This window comes from Ipomoea nil, unplaced genomic scaffold (assembly GCF_001879475.1).
Source record: "Ipomoea nil cultivar Tokyo-kokei standard unplaced genomic scaffold, Asagao_1.1 scaffold2805, whole genome shotgun sequence".
In the NCBI taxonomy this organism is placed as follows: domain Eukaryota; kingdom Viridiplantae; phylum Streptophyta; class Magnoliopsida; order Solanales; family Convolvulaceae; genus Ipomoea; species Ipomoea nil.
In genome coordinates, this window is record NW_017619233.1 from 3,858,920 (window position 1) to 3,878,971 (window position 20,052).

The 20,052-nt window shown below is 32.2% G+C and overlaps 2 protein-coding genes across 5 annotated transcripts; one reads left to right on the forward strand and one right to left on the reverse strand.

Annotated features, from left to right (window-relative positions):
• Positions 1-1,561: 1,561 nt before the first annotated feature.
• LOC109158112 (RPM1-interacting protein 4-like) lies at positions 1,562-3,996 on the reverse strand. Of its 3 annotated transcripts, none has more exons than XR_002050307.1 (3): positions 3,858-3,989; positions 3,346-3,528; positions 1,562-1,840 (listed from the first exon to the last, which is right to left on the reverse strand). XR_002050307.1 is itself a non-coding variant. In XM_019305932.1 (3 exons), exons 1-3 carry the CDS (start codon positions 3,982-3,984, stop codon positions 1,806-1,808), a joined length of 357 nt encoding a protein of 118 aa, XP_019161477.1. In that variant the 5' UTR covers positions 3,985-3,996; the 3' UTR covers positions 1,562-1,805. The 3 variants fall into 3 exon arrangements, 2 of the variants coding, with proteins under 2 accessions (XP_019161477.1, XP_019161478.1); XM_019305932.1 differs by having other exon boundaries at positions 1,562-1,835; positions 3,346-3,545; positions 3,858-3,996; XM_019305933.1 differs by having other exon boundaries at positions 3,346-3,545; positions 3,858-3,996.
• A 7,161-nt stretch (positions 3,997-11,157) lies between these two features.
• Positions 11,158-14,066, forward strand: LOC109157961 (cystinosin homolog). 2 transcript variants are annotated; one of them, XM_019305761.1, is made up of 9 exons: positions 11,158-11,404; positions 11,519-11,651; positions 11,772-11,861; positions 12,037-12,161; positions 12,865-12,907; positions 13,003-13,120; positions 13,225-13,274; positions 13,422-13,529; positions 13,827-14,066. In XM_019305761.1, exons 1-9 carry the CDS (start codon positions 11,286-11,288, stop codon positions 13,839-13,841), a joined length of 801 nt encoding a protein of 266 aa, XP_019161306.1. In that variant the 5' UTR covers positions 11,158-11,285; the 3' UTR covers positions 13,842-14,066. The 2 variants fall into 2 exon arrangements, with proteins under 2 accessions (XP_019161306.1, XP_019161305.1); XM_019305760.1 differs by having other exon boundaries at positions 11,160-11,404; positions 13,422-14,066.
• The last annotated feature ends 5,986 nt before the right edge of the window (positions 14,067-20,052 follow it).

The window sequence follows — 20,052 nt, forward strand, 5'->3', positions numbered from 1 at the left end:
TATATTTTTCCTAATAAGTAATAATATTGTTGGTCCCGGTTAGATTAGGTAAAAGTCTAAAGGGGTGAATAGACTTATAAAAACTCAAAAAAAAAAAAAAACTTATAAAAACTCTTTACAAAAATAGTCTTTAAACAATAGTTAGCGTTCAATTAATGAAGTTAATTTTTCAACACAACTACAAGAGGCAATGTTGATTTCTTAACTTGTGATAGTTAAGGCTAAAAAAAGGGTGTTTGATTATGCAACGGAAATAAAGTGTTTTATCTTAGAATGAATTTTGTTAAAGTCAAGAAATTTTTGAGAAATATAACTAGCAATAAAGTAAATAGCTATGAAGTAAATACAACATAACAAATTATAATGGTTCGAAGGTGATGTAACCATTTTACTCCACTCTACTCCTATCTCCAGGAGGAATTCACTATAACTACCACTCTAATATAATTATAGTGAAAATTGATCGTGATTTAACCTAGAATTCACTATAACTACCACTCAAATATAATTATAGTGAAAAATAATTAAGTGATTTAATCAGAAAGCTATCATTAATCAAGGTTTTCATAAGTTCCTCTGTTACTCTTCATATTTCTACTATATATAGTAGAGATACAACAATTCCACAAAGTTTTTTTTTTTTTTTTTTTTTTAACCAACCAACCGAAATATATTAAACTTCCAAAATGTCTAAACGGCCAACACAAGAAATAGAACGAGGAATACAATCAACATATTCAACGCCGCCCACCCCCGGATCATCAAAAGATTTCTTAGCAATAGTGGGCTAACGTATTTGCATTCCGTTTAACAAAATTTAAGGAAATGGGTATAAGGTTTGAAGATGATATTGTGCATAGGTGAAGTTTTTAATGTAATACTTTAAATAGTAAAGATATTCCTTGTGAAATATAACGCATCTCACGTATGATGATTTTACACCAGACTTATTCTAATCCAAAAATATATATTTTTTAAAATAAATCCAAAAATAATTTAAACAAGCTAAAATATCATTTAATTTTTTCTTCAATTTGCTTTTATCCATCCAAATGTTAGTCCAATCTACCCATTTGCCCTTTAATAGTTTTCCCTTATGTGTTGTATCAAAATTATTTTGAGTTTAGGGTGAAGTTATGTTGCTCACTCTATTATAAGTGATAACAAAAAGAAAAAGAAAAAAATGTTATTAAATATAATATATAATTGTGATGGTAATCGTAAAGAATAATACAATTCATACATTTTATTTTCATATTTTTTTAATAATTTATAGAACAATATTTTACTGTAAAACTATAATACTCCCTCCATCCCATTTTATGGGTCTGATTCGATTAATGAGGTTTGATTGAAGTTATTTTTAATTTAATTTTTTATAATATTAAATCTAATATTAGTATACAAAATTTATATATTTATAAACTACACTAAAAATACTATTAAACACAAAAAATCAAATTTAAAAATAAGTAAAAAAATACTTAAAAAATAAACAAAGAAGAAAAAATTAATTTACCAATGAATAATAAGCATGATAGATAAAATAAGACACAAGAAGTAGTAAAGAATAATACCATTAACACATTCTTATTTTTTGATATTTTTACATAATAATTAATAAGTTGGTTTTTACCTAACGTCGGGATTGAATCAATATACTATTCAATAATTAGTAATTGATGACATAAATAAACCCAATTACTAATTATATTTTAGATAAAAATATTTAAAATTAAAATGTGGAAATTACATAAAAAAATTTCCTCAGCCCTGCTTTCACATCCTTTACAAATTACAACCTCCTACCCATGTTTCAGAAACAGCAGAACCGCCTTTTCTGTCGGAAAACAATGGAATATATAATCATCATTTTGTCGGTAGCCAATAAATCAATAAGAATTTCTAGCATACAAATCCAAAAATTAAAGGAAAATGCTATATATATTTCGATTTTTACTCTCAATTTTTACTTCTACACATAAAATCTTTATATAAACATTTGTATTAGGACCAACATAAAAAAAAAAAAAAAAGTAATTTATCAAATCAGTGCCTGCCATATTAAGGAGAAATTTAGAAAGTATAATTTGAGAGTGCATATAATATAACTCAAGATTAAATATACGCTCGTGTAAGAATTGTTTCAATTTTTCAAACATATAAATATACTCAATTCCAATAAAAACTTTATCCACAAAATTTTAATAATAATAATAATAATAATAATAATAATAATAATAATAATAATAATAATAATAACAACTCGTCTTTTAAACCAACAAATATAGTTTAAATTAATTATTATCATATAAATTTTGGTAAAAGGCATGATATTTTGGATATTCTAAACTAAAATTGATTGGTTACAAACAAAGAGCTTATTTGTTGAAACTCTATTAGAGAAAACATTTCACAATAAAATTTATTTTAAACTCATCTCTATCTAACAAATAAAGTAAAAACTTATTTATAAACTAATTAAAATAATATATATAAGCTCTAGAAACCTATCAAATAGAGCCTAGAGGTTAGAGATTGGGATTTGGGAGTCTTGCTAAAAAGATTAAAAAGACAAAATAAGATTAACTCTTTAAAAACAACCAATTTCAGTCAAAAATGATAATTGATCTTTTGTTGGAGCAAAATAGAAAAAGGTCAAGTTTAAGGGAATTTTGTGAAAGTAATTTTAAGGTGCATTTGAAAAAAAAAATTAGGAGCAGTTAAATAGTTAATTATAGCTCTAACTAAAAGGTTATATAAATATTTTAAAAATTTATATATATGAGATATTGTTAAGACAATTAAAACAATAAACATTGAAATTAAAACTGTGTAAGACTGTTTCAACTTTACTATCATTACTCCCTGCTCTAAACTTTTTTCCTAAACCAACCTCAGACTGAAATGCAAAGGAATTCTATTTTTTTTTTTCATAATAACTAGAGATTGGACTGAATTTTTTTTGGCAATTGTTATAACATGGACCAGAGTTTTTTTTTTTTTTTTTTTGTATTGCGCATTCTGGTTCAAAAATTAAGTGGCATATTTTGTATTTTGCACTTATAGTTAATAATCATTAGTTGGCATATAATATATTAACTACAAACACATACCATGTTAGGTAACTACAGCGTTTACACGATTGAACAACATGTGTCTGCAACATGTTAAGTCTCTGTAGTTAATATGTGCCTTCAATTTATTTACATGCACATATATGATTAATTGTAAGTAAAGAATATATAATTGCAGACACATAAATAATTGAAAGTTATTTTGAACCACGGAGCAGAGTTGTGAGTGAAAAAGAATAAAATTAATCGTATGCATATGTATATATACCGTGGGGAGGTCGTCATCACGGGGATCACCGGGCCTTGTTGCCGGCGGTGGGCAAGCGGCGGGATTTCCGGTTCCTTTTTTCTCATCTCTTGCCTTGGCAAATATCACTGTAAATCCATCGGCTGAGGCCGGGTTATTCACATCCCACTCGCCGAATTTCGGCAACGGCCGCGCTTTCTCTGGCTGCATATATCCGCCCACTAATGCTCTTTATTACCAAAAATATCAAATGCATCGTTGATTATGGATGATTTTGATGGGGGCCGGGCTTTCATTTCATATAACAAAGACAGATCGAAATCTCGATCGATATAAGCAGATCAGAATGAGAAACAGGAAATTCGATCTCAATCTCAAGTCATTATGAAAATATATACACGCATTAATCTCCGATCCAATGGCAATGAAGGATTGAATACAATTAATTAATTACAAGACGCGTGATGGATAACCTAATCTAATCTAATCTGCAAATTATATTGGAGAGGAGGACGGAAATCTGAGGAACTTACAGGCGTCATGAGAGATGGAATGCAGGAGCTGAGCCTCAAATGGAAACAGAGTTATTAGCCAACAAGAGATCAGAGGGAGAGAGAAACGCACACACGGAAATGGTGATGGGAACTGGGAATGAGTCATGAGATAGAGGAATATAAGAGCTACCACTTACGCAATTTTAATGGAGGCTAGCAGGATGCGCATTTTGCATGCACTCAACAATATAATCAACAAAATGATTTTCAAGGTTGAATTACATTATCAACCATAGGCAGAAACTTGATCCGTCTCCATGAGATGGGTCGGGTTGTAAATAAGTACATCATTCTAACACATAAAGTACGTTAGTTTATCCCATAAATTTCATTCTAAACACATAAAGTGCATTATTCTAACACATAAAGCGCATTATTCTAACTCATAAAATCATTATCATACCCGGTTCATTATTCTAACACATAAGTGCACGGAGTACAAAATTTTGGTTTTTAAACATCAAAACGACATCCTTTTGGATCGTGGTCCACACAATAATTTGTCGGGTGAAAAGAGAGTAGGCCACTATCAAGGGGCCTACGACTTGAGAGTAGGCCACTATCAAGGGGCCTACGACTTGGCCTAGCTTATTTAGTAAATAAGCCAAGCCTAGGCCTATTTAACTAAATAGGTCTAAGCCTATATGATTCTATTTGGCACGAGTAGTTATGTTGTGCATCCGTATGCATCATGCAAAAACGACGTCGTTTTATTAAAAACGCGCGCCTCCCCTTAAAAAAAAAAATTTCTGGTTCGATTCCCAGCAACAACATTATGTTGTTCATTCATTCTGGAATTTTAGTTCATAGATTATGGAATTTTAGTTCATAGATTATGGAATTTTAGTTCATAGATTATGGAATTTTAGTTCATTGATTCTGGAATTATAGTTCATCGATTCTGGAATTGTAGTTCATCGATTGTGGTGCACCGAGAGCACAACTCTCGTGCATCTGTGACCACGAGAGTAGTGCACTCTCGGGTTGCACCACAGCGCGCACGAGAGATGTACTCTCGTGTTGCCTGGTCCGTGTGCTCTCGTGTGAACCTGCACCCCAACGGTCTGAAACCCGAAAGTTCAGCCTGTTGTACAGATTAAACTCATCTGTTACGGAATTAATACTGTTTTAATTCCAATTTTAAATTCTGAGTTTAATCCTACTTAGTAGGTGACCGTTACAGGTGTTACACAATTGGTTTAATACCAATTAAAGGCCATGTTGAATGTTATCCCTTCCAACAGCCCTATATAAAGAGAGGTAGGGCAGAAGCATTTTATACAGTACAGAAAACGGAAGGAATTCCAGTAGCTTTCAGCTTCTCAAAACTCTGCTTCTACTCTCTTCTTTACCAACTTGTGTTCACTGCTTTGCTTTGTTTGCCGGGTTCCTTGTTTAGGTGCTTAAACAAGGAATCGTAGCACGTTTTATCCTGGGAAACCTAGGCTACAACGCTCCTAGCATTTGTGGGAGGTAACAAATAAGGTTTTAAGGAAAAGAACTTCGTGTTCGAACTCGTGCTAAACCTATATCCAAACACTCCACCTTTTCCTTCCCAGATTTTCTATTTTCCCATATAATATTAATCTTTTCGTAGGATTATTATTTTTGGGATTTTTCAACCTTATCACCCAACACAAATAAGATTAAACTCAAATTAGTAATTATTAATCAAGATTAACTTATCTTTAAAAAAAAAAAACAGAAAAAAAAGAGAAGAAGTTTGCCACCTCTCATAAGCGCAACAATGTGCTCTAGAAGGCTCAACAATGTGCTTTGAAAGGCTCCACCATATACTTTGGAAGGCTCAACAATATGTACTCTAATTAAAACCTCTTCTAAACTAAAATTCTAACTAATGATTGCATTACCGATTGGTGAGTTCTAATGAATAATTTGACTTAGCTTGAACGTAAAGAATTATTGATGTTATCTTATTTCTAAATTAATTGTATGCAACTCCTTTCAATCGCGTGGTGATCTAAATATAAAAGAGGATTTATCTATTACAAATACATGCATCAAACATGAATTTATAACGTGTTAAAAAAGAAAAACAGGATAGAGATAAAAGGGAAAAAGGGAAAACTCTTATTCATTCATTTGTGTTCTATTATACAACAACACAACTATATATATTGTACAAACGTAACGAAAGATATAACGAGGACATAAATACAAGAATTGTTACAAACTGTTATAATAATGTCCACATAATGATATAGTTATAACAAAAGCTAACCATTACTAGCCACATATGCCAAATTAACCTCAGCAACCACACCGCTGCTCTAAAGAACAACCTTCTCTCCCCACGAGCATGCAAGAAACCTTATTTCTAGAGGCTTGTAACTTAAAAGTAATCATATGCAATTTCATTTGAAATGAATTTGTACTGATTTTTAGATTTTTGTGGTCCCGTTCTGTTAAAATAAATGATGTCCTATCAAAATCACAATCTTTAAAATCAATATCATATTTTTTTTTCTATTAATAAGGTGGTAAAATGTTGTTGTGCACAAAGAAAAAAACAAAAAAACATATTATGAAATAATAATAATAATAATAATAATAATAATAATAATAATAATAATAATAATAATAGTGTGCGCAAATTCGCAATGCAAAAGGATTAAAAAAATGAGAAAAAAAAACGAAAAAAAATATTATGGAATAAATTACAATAATAATAATAATAATAATAATAATAATAATAATAATAATTATTATTATTATTATTATTATTATTATTGTTGTTGTTGTTGTTGTTGTTGTGTGTGCAAACTCGCAATGCAAAAGGATTTTAAAAAAAAAAACAAAAAACATATTATGGAATAAATTACAATTATAACGATAATAATAATAGTGTGCGCAACTCGCAATGCAAAAAAGATTTAAAAAAAAAAAAGGGAAATGTTTAAGGTTGGAGCAGCACTCAAATTTTAAACCTCTGACCTCTAAGTTGAAATGCAATATATAAGCACATGTTTCTACCATTTCTCCACGAAACATTTTAAGTTTAATTGAAAACTTTTAGTTTTTATTTCAAAACTAGTTAGGTAAAAATTAAATATTGGACCCTCTAAAATTTGGGGGCCCTCTAAAATTTGGGGGCCGTGTACGGTAGCCCAGCTTGCACAGCCTAAAATCCGGCCCTGAATTATTTGCAGAACACATGACAATCGTTATGCTGTGCAACCATGTGCACCATGCATGGTGCACACGGTTGCAAAACGACGTCGTTCCATTTTTAAAAAAAAAATCTGTTCGGATTGCCGTTAACGGCGTTAGACGGTTTCCTTTCGTATTCAAACAGTAGGATATATCCATAACTTCATAACTATATATCCAGAATTACATAACTATATATCCAGAATCACATAACTATATATTCATAATTTGACAGTAGTACATTCCAAAATTAATAATTACACATTCATAATTGACCTTATCGATTCTGAATATATAATTCATTCATTCTGCATATATAGTTAATTCATTTTGGATATATAGTTCATTTATTCTAGATATATATTTCAAATTATGCACAGCATAACACTATTAACGACAACCAAAAATATTTAAAAAAAAAAAGTTGAACGCGTAATTTTTAATCAAAACAACACCATTTTGCAACCGTGTGCACCATGGTTGCACGGCATAATTTGCGAACACATGATCACTTGGCCAACTTAATTAACTCTTAAGCCACCTTGCTTAATAAAATATTGTATTAATTAATAATTAGGCAAATGATATAGCCCTCATTAATTAATTGATTGATTGATTTCTTAGACTTAAATAGCTTAATTAAAATGCTAATTAATTGAAGATATATTCCAGTCAAATATGCAGCTGGCTTAATTACACTCCAAGTTTGCTTCAATTAAAGAACAAAAATTAATATCATCAGCCCATTTAATACCATCAAGTTGTCAATATTCAAATTTGAAATTTTAATTTTACAATCATTTTAACCAGCCGTTATATTATAGACCGCGGTGCACGTGCATCGCGGTAAAAAACGGCGCCGTTTCTTTAAGTAAAGAAACGGTCCGCCGTTAGAGTTAACGGAGTCCGCTTGTTTGGTGTATTAAACACCAACTGACATTATAGTATATCTAAACCGACACTGCAGTTATATCAAAATGATACTGTAGTTATAGTGAAATGAAACTGCACTGTATATAAAATGAAACTGAATAACATTTCACATATTTGAGTGTATATTGTACAATGAAGCTGTAATTATATTAAAATGATCATGTAGTTGTGTCTTAATGAAACTATAGTGTATATAAAATAAAATTAAATAACATTTTCACATATTTGAGTCTATAAATATCGAATGAAACTATAGTTATATCGAAATGATACTGTAGTTGTGTTAAACTGAAACTGCAGTGTATACAAAATGACACTGAATAACAGAGTTACTTTTTGCAAAAGGGTGCGAAACGGCAGAAACTAACACTGTTTATTTTCATTTAAAAAAAAACGCGCGATGTATAATCAATTATGCACCGCGGTGCATAATATAATTTGCCCATTTTAACGGATTTGGAAAAGAGTTAACGGTACAAGAGTAAAATATTGCGCGCCTTTAGTGATAATTGAGTGAGTGAATATGAATGCACAAATAATTTAAAGAATGAATATATAATTCAGAGGAATTTTTTTTTTTTCTCATTAACCTTAATATGATTTTTAAAAAGGGTTTAGATTCCCTAATGTGTTTGTTGGTTGATGGAGAATTTATTCCAATGAAATGAATTCCTCACATTTAAAAAAAATAAAATCCTTATTATTCTCCGTTGATATTTTATTTTTTACACCTTTTGAAAAAATAAATACAATATCCTTATTATTCTCCGTTGATATTTTATTTTTTACACCTTTTGAAAAAATAAATACAATATGATGAATTTCTTTATTACCATCACATATCTTTATTATGTAGGGTCATTTGAGTCTTTACACTAATTGTTTTCAACAACATATTTTTTACCAACCAAATAATAAAATTAATATTCTAAGTTTTTTTTTTTTTATGAAATTTAAATTCAATACCTTCTCATAAATTATTTTTAGCGAGTCAAACAGGCGTAATTGTCTTCATACTAGCAAATTATGTCATGGACAATGATCCATCTTACATTGTGAACATGGTACAAATGATATTCAGATTATATATTTGCAATTAACATATATATTATGTACCTTCAATTAGCATATTATGTACATATAATGTTCTAAAATATGTTAATTGTAATAAATACATAATGTATTAACTGTAGATATGTAATAGGGAATATGTTACTTACATGTACATAATATGTTAATTGTAATATGTAAATAATTTATTAACTGAAAATATACTCCATATAATATGTTAACCACAAATACATAATCTGAGCATCGTTTTGGGGAAAGGAGGGAGAGAGAGAGAGAGAGTGTGTGTGTGTGTGTGGTTTGGCCAACTTAGCCTACTCCACTCTTCTCCTTTAAACTCCAAAGGAGATTTGCACTAATCCGTTAGTACAAAATGGACGTTCGAGCCTTGAACACAAAGTCGACCTTGAACTCCACAAGTTTTTCAACTCAACCGAGTTTACTCTACCTTTTTCTACTTCTACCGAGTAGAGATACATGTTTTGAAGAAAATTGATTCTTCTATGTCCAACAAGAAAGCTTGACTTTGAAAGATGAACTTAATTGATTATCTCTCTAAAATGGTCACATAATATTGAGCTTTTGAATGCTTTAAACACTTAATAATTTTCACTTGAAAGACCAACACCTTCTTCGGTCTTTTAAGAGGGTATTTATAGGCGTTTTAGAAGTGTGTCTGTGGGAGGGGAACTCATTTCAAACGTCTATTGACCAATGGGTAATCCGAAGTTAGGTAGACTTGTCAAATTTTCTAGCCGTTTAAGATTTATTTTGCGCTAAACATATCTTTTTTGTTCTATACAAAATGTCTTGGCTTTTTAAGGAAAATCTTCATTGAGATGTGAACCTAGGACTCTCTTTGTCTTGGTCACATTCACTAGTATGTGTTTTTAAGGTTTAGAATTGTTGACTCTGAGAATATCTTGAGCAATTCTTTTCGAATGGTTAACTGTCACTATTCAAGTTAACGTTTCGAACCTTAACACTCTACTACCTCTCGAATAGGAATGGTTGTCCTTACCATTCGTTCCACCTTTTACATCGAAATGTAGGCCCTTCCACCATTCGACCTTTACAACCTTTTGGTCTTGTAGTCTTCTACTCTTCGAATCTTCATCTTGGACTCTTCAATCTTCAACTCTTAGAGGTCTTCATTTTCAAGCTCTTTCGAAAGATAACCATTCGAACTTTGTTGAGACTAACCTTTTGAGTTATCATTCGGAATTATTTTGACTTTTTGAAATGTGACTTTTCGAGTTACTATTCGAATTTTAGCGGATATAACTAAGTCTAAACAACAAAATAAATAGAGGACTAAAATTCCTAACTTTTGATATCATCAAAATCTAAATTACAAATGTTCCTAACCTCCACCATGCAAGATGGACCATAGCTCGATAATATAACAATTGGTTTATACTCCTAAAGTCCTAATTAATGGCAAATTATACTATGGACCATGATCGACATTGCAATGTGAACTACAAATAAATATTAAGTTTATTTTTAGTATATTGAATTTTTATTTTTAATGTATTGAAAGTTAATTTTTTTTTTTTTTGGTAGTATATTTGTAGTACATTAAATGAACATTTAATATACCAAAATAAATCTTATGTCAATAATCCATCTTGCAAGGTCAATCATGTTCATGATATCAATAGTTATACCATGGACCCGAGTCCACCTTGCAAAATACACAATTCACATACTGAATGTTCACAATTTATATATTGAATGTTCACAATTTACATACACAATTTATATACTTAATGTTTACAATTTACATACTAAATGTTCACAATTTACATTTTACAAAATTGTGAACATTTGTGTATTTTCAACACAGATTCACATTGCAAGGTGAGAAAGCGAATCGAATGTGGACGTTAACTCGACCAGATTCATGTCCAGATTAGCAATGCTATCAAACCGTTCTTATCTTCTGGGTAGGATGCTGATAATTGATATGGCATGAATATTATGACTATGAGTGTCCCTTTTAAGAAATTAATTAATAAAGCTACAGAACCAAAAAAAATTTATCACTTTATCCCCCATCCTAAAAATGCGGGTTAGTTGAAGTCCGATATTCCGTATTGCGGTCTTAAGGATAGCGCATGAGCGCCCATACTATATATAAACGTTCACCGCGCAGGCAACCAAGAAGGTGAGATTCCGAAATTGAATTGAAAATATTTCTTTTTGTCAATTTCGGTTCAAAGGTTTTCTGTAATGGCGTCTTGGAACTCAACTCCGCTGGAGGTTCTGTACAACGTATTGGGATGGGTTGCGTTTGTGTCGTGGTCTATCAGTTTCTATCCTCAGGTCATCCTCAACTTTCGCCGGAAAAGGTTTCCCAATTTCTCTCCCTCTCTCTTTCACTTTCTTCTTCTTCTTCTCCTTCTTCTTCTTCTTCTTCTTCTTCTTCTTCTTCTTCTTCTTAATTAGAAAAGGTTTTGGCGCAGTGTGATAGGATTGAATTTCGATTTCGTGGTGATGAATTTGACCAAGCACACCTCCTATCTCATCTACAACGCTTCACTCTTCTTCGGCTCTGCTGTTCAGAGGCAGTACCGTCAGAAATATGGCCTTGATGAGGTTACCTTTTTATTTTTTTTTGTAATTTCTGCGTAATTAATTATTTTTGTCAGCGTATGAGTCATTTCTCCTTCTATACTAAGATATTGGATTGATAATTTGGGGATTTCTTATATGCAGATGATACCTGTAGCTGCTAACGATGTTGCTTTCTCTGTACATGCTGTTCTTTTGACGGCAATAACCTTGTATCAAATCGTGATCTATGATGTTAGTATTTGTTTGATATTTTAGTATAATAACTTTGGTTGAGATATTCTAACCTAGATCATATATTTGATACCTTCTGAAGTTAGATTTCAGATTATTTGTGTGTTTAAATTGAGCTGTTGTAGAGTTGGTAAGTACAATTGTGTAAATATTTTTGTGGGTTGTCAATTTACAGAGGGGAAACCAGAAGGTCTCAAAAAGTTGCACTGCAATTGTGTCGGTTGCATGGTTGGCCATTGCTGTTTGTGTGTTCATTGCTATACCCAAACATAGTTGGTTATGGCTGGTGTCTTGCTTCAAGTAAGGAAACCTCTGCTTCATACCAAAAGTACTGCTTGACATTCATTTCCTTCCGTAAAAGAAGTCACTGATTGGTGTAATGATTTAATGAATGGGTGGGCGGGGGGCGACTTTTCTCATGACATACAGTACTTTCAATCTCTGTAATTATCTATATATATGTTTGCATGCTTACACATGAGTATCATCAGTATGCAAAACAAGGTGACTCTATAGTGGCCCCCGGGGCATAACTTAGTGGTCGAATGGTTGAGTGTGGGTGTAGTGACCTAGCAAATACCCGGGTTTGAATCCTCATTGGGAGAGGCTCTCAGCCTTTGGGCAAAAAGCAAGCACTCAGACCCTGTGTCGCTGAGGCATATCTCACGATTTACATCCTCTCATCCAACCCAGGGCAGGGCGTTGAGGGGCCCTTAGGTTTGGGGTTCAAACTTAAGGTGACTCTATAGTGACTTTCTGGATATTGTAGAGCAAGATGCATAACATCAGAACATGAGTGCTTTCTCCATTACTATTCTAGAATTTCTTAGGTGAGGGGCTTTCTTGTTTCTGGAGACAGGTACCTTTTCTTTGGATGCATTTGAAGGGAAATCCTTGTATTAGGATCTTTACTTTTTCTGTTATCATTATATTTTAATAGACAAGAAGGATGTATTTTATGAGTGCTGATGAGTTTGTGTTTAAATTGGAACTGTATCTACAGCATCTTGCAGGTTGCCATGACAGTCATCAAGTACATTCCCCAGGTTATAGCAACACTCAATTGAACCAACTGCTTTGTATGTATGTAGTCTTTGCACTAATAAACTATTTGTGTGTTTTACCTTTTATAAATCTCTAGGCAGTCATGAATTTTCAACGAAAGAGCACTGTTGGATGGAGTATTGGCAACATTTTACTTGATTTACTAGGAGGTCTTACAAATTATGGGCAGATGGCTGTGCAGTCTATAGATCAAAGTATGTCTTATGTTCCCAATTTTAAACTATTAATGTTATTAATATATGCTTTAGGTGGAGACTGGGGAATGTCGTAATCACCTCTTTCTTTCTTTTCTTTTCAGATTCTTGGGTGAATTTCTATGGAAATATAGGAAAGACTTTATTGTCTCTGGTATGAATGCTCTCTTTTAGCTAAGTTTTTTACTGAACTAATCATTTATATATCGAGTTAGTTGATTCCACAATTTTAAAACCTCGAATGCTACATTTTATTGCAAGCCCTTGATCCTTGATATTTTTTTCCAAATGCACATTACAGGTATCGGTATTTTTTGACATTCTGTTCATTGTGCAACATTATGTGCTCTATCCTTCCAGAAAGACGGTTACTTCTGATGATGCTGATGCTGATGCTGATGCTGAAGCGGTAAGAAAGAAGCTATTAATTAACTCTTCTGATCACCCACATGCAGATGATGTGTAATGGTTGAACGTGTACATGTGATATCTTTTATTCCAAATTGGTAAGCACTTGACGATAGGAGAAAAACAAAACAAAACAATATTGTGCGTTATTTGTATACATGTGTAAATGTGTTCCTCACAGTGGCAAGACTGCAAAGCTGTGTGTTTCTTATGTGTTGATGATAAACATGAAATGTTGTTGTTTTTGTTCCCGGGGTCCTCCCTTCCTTTGTTGTAAAAAAAAAAGTGCTAATGTCAGGGTATGCAGCGCTGAATTTGAATCATTGAATGCCTTTAGTTGAACTGTTGAAGAGAGGATGTAGCTGGGAAGAATATCCCTTGTCATGCTGCAATTTTGATGTATCTCAGCACTGAATTGTAGCCATATGTGATTCGGTAGAGTGATCAAGGAACTGGCTCAATTCTGTATTGGAAATGAAACATCAAGTCTTGCATTATCATGTTTAATATTTATTGGTCAAATTGGAAATTCTTTTTTGCTTATTTTCTTTAATAATGTTTTTTTTTATTATATAATTTATTTATTTATATAAATAGCACTCATGGGACATATGGACATATATATGTGGCATGGTCTCATCCCTTCTTTACATCTCAGGCAGCTCCTCTCATTCGCCACCCACTCTTTACTCGTTCCAAGTTTGTGAGGAGGCTATCCTTTGCGATAATCCAGATGAACACTTAAGACTCTTTCAATGAATTTTAGCTTCCACATCCTACTCCTTCTCCAGGTTCCCTATAATAGTATTATAGGCACATTTGGCTGAGAAAGAACCCTGACTCGATTGAGACTAAGGGTGTGTTTGGTTCGCACATGAAAATTGGAATCGGAATCGCAATGGGAATCAAATACTTGGTAATGGTATGAGTTTTGGTAAAGGTATTTTGCATGTATGTTTGGTAGTAGGATGAAATTGGAATGATTATCAAATATTGATGTTTGGTTATGTATGACCCGAGAATAAAAGTTTAATACAAAATAAAAATCAAAGCAATTGATCTTAATATAATGATATTCAAAGCATCAATATGAACAAAATAAAATAAAATAAAAAAATCTAAGAACATTAAACCAAACTTAAAAATTATATTACCAATAAGACGGAATGAAACTTTTTTTAATAAGGGGATGAATTTTTAATTGAAGAGGTAATCAAATCTCATAGTTGTCTTTTAATAAGTTGTCAACCAACCACTAATTATGATTTTGATTCTCATTTCTAGTATGTAAACTCATGAACCAAACACATCCTAAGTGTAGATAATTTTGGTCAATCTAATGAAACTTTGAATAATCAAGATTATATTAATGAGGATATGTGTAATTTGACTGAACATGATAATACACCAAATAATAGTCCTTTGAGTGAACATGGTAATCTATCAAATGACCACAATGTTGAAAATATATTGGTTGATAATGATAAATAATTTGTCCCTTATTTTGATATTTATGATCCTAGAAATTGGTCTAATCTTGAATAATAAATCAAGAGATATTTGGTTGAAAAGGGATCTTTAAGAGAATTAAATATTGTGTTTTCTTTAGATAATACATCTAGGCATTTTTAAATGCTTATTATACTAGATGAAAAAGTTGAGTGATGGATAAACTAGTGAAGTTAATTTAATAATAATAATAATAATAATAATAATAATAATAATAATAATAATACAAGTGCTTTAGCAAATGAAGGATTTACGGATTGGAAGCATCCTAGTGAGATACTCAAACAACATGAGAATAACATTGAACATATGACTAATATGACAAATTAGAATGACCTAAAAATAAGATTAAGGCCCTGTTTAGTAAATGGTTGTTAGTTGTTAGCTGATTGTGTTAATTAGAGGGTATAACTAGTTGATAAATGTGTTTGATAAATTAGTTGTTAGCTGATAGCTATTTGACATAATTTTTTTTCTCAAAAAGCTAATTGAAAAAGTTGCTTTAAGCATCTTTTTGAATTTTAGCATTTTGGAGTTACAAAAAGCTAATTAATCAAATACTTATATTGATTTTTTAACCAAGTCAAACAATTAATAGTGGTTAAATAAGCCAAAATTGACTGATAAGCTAACTATTTTACCAAACATGGCTTAAGTAATAATCAAATTATTGATAAAGATTTACAATATGAAATTTTAAAAGAAAAAGAACATTGGAAACAATTTTGACTATGCATAGTTTTAGTTGTAAAATGTCTTGCTATGCAAAACATAATTTGGCTTTTCGAGGTCTAATGAAAAATTTTATTATGATAATAATTACAATTTTTTGGGGTTGATTGAGATGATTGCAGAATTTGATGTAATAATGCAAAATAATATTAGACGTATTCAAAATCATGAAATTAACATCATTATCTTGGTCACAAATTCAAAATGAGTTCATTTTTATTTTGACCCAAAGTGTTAAAAGTTCTATCACAAACATTATTAAAGAGGCTACATATTTTTCTATAATTCTTGGTTGTACTCCAGATGTGAGTCATCAAGAACAAATGTGTTTAGTAGTACGGACCTTAAAATTGATGATGTGAGGGGTTAAGGTTATGATAGTGGTTCTAATATAAAAGGACAACACCAAGAGCGTTCAAAAATAATTACTTTAAATAAATCCGAGAGCGTTGTATATGCCATGTGTTTGTCATAATCTTAATCTTACTGTTAATTAGAGGTGTCAAACATATACAGATGAGCTAGCCCGATCCATTTGCTACAATGGGCGGACTATGACTAGCCTATATTCTACTACGGATAGGGTCGGGCTTTATTTTTAAGCACATGCACCGGGCTGGCACAGTTTGGCATGTTGGCCCATACATTTTCTAAAATATATAATATGCATATATAATCCTATATATAATAAAGCCATATGGTCTTGTGAAAATTAAATGGTGATCATCAACATTTAATTTTCACAAGACCATAATAATATTGTTAATTATAATAACAATAACAATAATAATAATAATAATAATAATAATAATAATAATAATAATTGCAATAATAATAATAATGATAATAATTTCCACTGACAGTTTCTAATATATATATATATATATATATATATATATATATATATATATATATATATATATATTTATTTATTTATTTATTTATTTATTTATTTATTTATATTTTAATTTCTACTGGCAAATTATTGTGTGAACGATGGTCCACATAATTGTAGGGATCATGAATATCAAATACATTTTTAATATATTAAAAATACATTATTTTTTATATTGAAAGTACCTTACATACATATATAATGTACCCTTAGTAATTTAAAATATACTTTTTATTTCATGCAACCCCAAAGTTCATAAGTTTGAAAATAATATATGGCATAGCTAGGCGGCCTAATATTTAAGATTGTTGATGTGCATATTGAGGACTACGGAGACAAAGATGCGTTATTCGTGGATTCATCGGATACTATCCAACAACACTCTCCAACTTAATTGACATGAAGTAGGCTTAGTAACATTAAGATTATATTCTCGAATTATTAGTTATCATCTTTTATTGATTACACACTTAAATTTGATAGTATTTGGAAGAAAAAATCAATGTTCGAACTAAGATTGTGATTTTGGTCTTTAAAGGTCAATTGTACGTTGCTACATCTAGAGTTAGAAATCTCAAAGGTCTAAAAATTTTGATCCGTGGTGACTCTAAAATTGTAATTCAATTACTATTGTAGTTTACTAAGTTCTTAAAAATTTGTAATATTAAATACTATGTACTAAATTTTTAATATAGTTTAAGATTTGTATTAATCACACGGCTTAAATATTATTTTAATTGTAAATATATTTATGTTCATAATTTTATCATAAGAATTCACACATAATAATTATTAAATAACAAAAATTTTATATATGAATAAACCTCATATAGGGTATATTTTTATAACATATTTTCCGTGCATCGCACGGGACAAATACTAATTTAAATAAAAGACTAATGGCACATGGGATTATAACATTAGAGATTATGAAATTGAATTTATGCCTATTAAATTATTACGTATTTACTATTTAAGTACCATACTAATTAATTAGTAATTACAATCTTAAAATATTTTGATTTGTTTCAAATTGAAAAGTTACTCGTAGTTGCAATATGTAAACTTATCTTTATTAATTTATTACATTATTGATTATTCATTTCATAATTTTCTTGTAATAATTCTTAAGTTAAATATTTGAAAATAAATATGTAACATGTAAAACTAATTTGAAAAGAAAATATAACTTAAATGAATTGATATATACTTTTTAATTTTTTAAATTTTCAGGCCATGGACCAAATTGAACTTTAATTTTTTTTTTTTTTTGGACCAAATCAAGCCCGACTCAAAATCTAATCAGACCGGCACGACTCGGTCCAAAAATAAATGGGCATATGGTGGGCTAGACCGAGCCGATTCAAGTTTGCCCGTTTTAAACCTCTACTGTTAGTGATATGACACATTCTTGTACTAAAACAATTTCATTTTTTGGAGTAATACAACACATGTATGTTTTATTTTCAAGTTCTCCTAAAAGATGGAAAGTGTTAGTTGATAATGTTTCAAACTTAACGGTGAAATACTGAAATCTTTATGCAATACTTGTTGGGATGGTTGAATAAAAAGTGTCAAATCTATTAGATTTTAAGCTTTTCAAATAAGGTTAGCTTTGTTATAATTATTTGAATCTTGTGATGATGTCAAATCAAATAGTGAAGTAGATAGTTTTGTTTTTTTTTTTTGAAAGAGAAAGATTAATTCATTAAATCAGAATCAAGAATGTCAACAAGGAAAGCAGGTGGGTCATCCCACCACTCTCCGCAACCTGACACAGAAAAGGCCTCCCCAGCAACAGTGTGAGCAGCACAATTCGCAGATCGCTTAACATGACAGAACCGCACATCCTCAATCTCATATGCCAAGCTCTTTACATCATCAACTAAGTAGCCAAAAACAGAAACAAAAGAATCCGAAGTCAAAGCATTAAAAACAATCATACAATCTGTTTCCACATCTACAGCACCCAGACCAGTACCCTTCAGCCAACTCAACGCCTCCCGTATAGAAAGCACCTCCGCCTCCCTAACCGTATACAGCCCGGGTACTCTGACATTCTTAGCAGCAAGGAAATTACCACCATCATCCCGCAAGACCCATCCGAACCCCATAGCATTATCCGCCTCCCTTAACGCAGCATCAGTATTAAGCTTGAGCCTTCCCCGCGCTGGTCTTGACCATGTGGTCACGGCAAGTGTGTTTCTGTGGCCAGCACCATCCAGAAGTTTTTCATTAGCATCTCTCCAACATTCCAGAAACGCCATAGACCTATGCAGCATAGTAGATAAATCAAAACCTGCACCCCTCCAAACACTCTCATTCCTACTGCACCACACACCCCAACAAGCCATCACAAACCTAGGCTTAGCAATCAAATCTAAAGTGCCTAGAGCCCAAAAGAACCAGTCACCCAGATGATTACCATCATAGCTGCACACATGCGGCATCCCCAACCAGTTCCATAGCCGAACTGCCTCCCCACACTGGACAAAAAGATGCATTGCCGACTCCTGAACCTGCCTGCACATATGGCAATCCACCAAACATGCAACACTCTTAGTTAACAAAATATCACGTGTGGGAAGATAGTGGGATGCTAACTGCCAACAAAAACTCTTCACCTTAGGTGGGACCTGCAAGTTCCAAATACTTGCCCATGGGCGGTCACTCGCAGCTTCCCTCGTAAGCTGCTTATAACATGACTTGACCGAATAAACTCCCTTCTGCTCCCATTTCCAAAACCACTAATCATGAGGCCTCCGATTACTGACAGGAATATTCAAGATTATATTAGCATCGCGGGTATTAAAAATATCTTTCACACATTCCACATCCCATCCATTACCATTCAAATCCATCAAGGAGGCCACCGGCGCCTCATAAACCGTCTGATGCAGCTCCGTTTCCACATACGGGCTGCTATCCACAGGAAGCCACGGATCCCTGCCAATTACAGTACCTTTGCCATCGTCAATGACCCTCCTACAGCCCTCCTCCAGACAGCCCTTTACCTCCAGCATACCCCGCCAAACATAGGATGGGTTGCTGCCCTCCCTAGCATCAAAGAAGTCACAATCAGGGTAGTACCGAGCTTTAAACACACGGGCCACTAGACTTGTAGGGTTCGTTACTAACCTCCACGCCTGTTTTCCCAGTAACGCCTTATTCATCTCATGTAGACGGCGAAAGCCCATCCCGCCACATGCTTTGGGCCTTGACAGACCCTCCCACGAACGCCATCTGATCCCACGACTACTACCCACACTGCCAGTCCACCAGTATTGATTCAGAATTACCTCCACTTCCCGACATAGGCCCAAGGGGAGCAAAAACACCATCATTGCATAAGCAGCCATAGCCTGCAAAACATTCTTCAAAAGCACCT

Coding starts and splice junctions, on each gene's coding strand:
- LOC109158112 (XM_019305932.1), bottom strand. CDS start 3,984: ATGACTCATTCCCAGTTCCCATCACCATTTCCGTGTGTGCGTTTCTCT. Junction 3,546..3,857: donor TTCCATCTCTCATGACGCCT/GTAAGTTCCTCA, acceptor AAAGAGCATTAG/TGGGCGGATATATGCAGCCA. Junction 1,836..3,345: donor GTGATGACGACCTCCCCACG/GTATATATACAT, acceptor CCGACAGAAAAG/GCGGTTCTGCTGTTTCTGAA.
- LOC109157961 (XM_019305760.1), top strand. CDS start 11,286: ATGGCGTCTTGGAACTCAACTCCGCTGGAGGTTCTGTACAACGTATTG. Junction 11,405..11,518: donor CTCAACTTTCGCCGGAAAAG/GTTTCCCAATTT, acceptor GTTTTGGCGCAG/TGTGATAGGATTGAATTTCG. Junction 12,162..12,864: donor TGGCTGGTGTCTTGCTTCAA/GTAAGGAAACCT, acceptor CTGTATCTACAG/CATCTTGCAGGTTGCCATGA.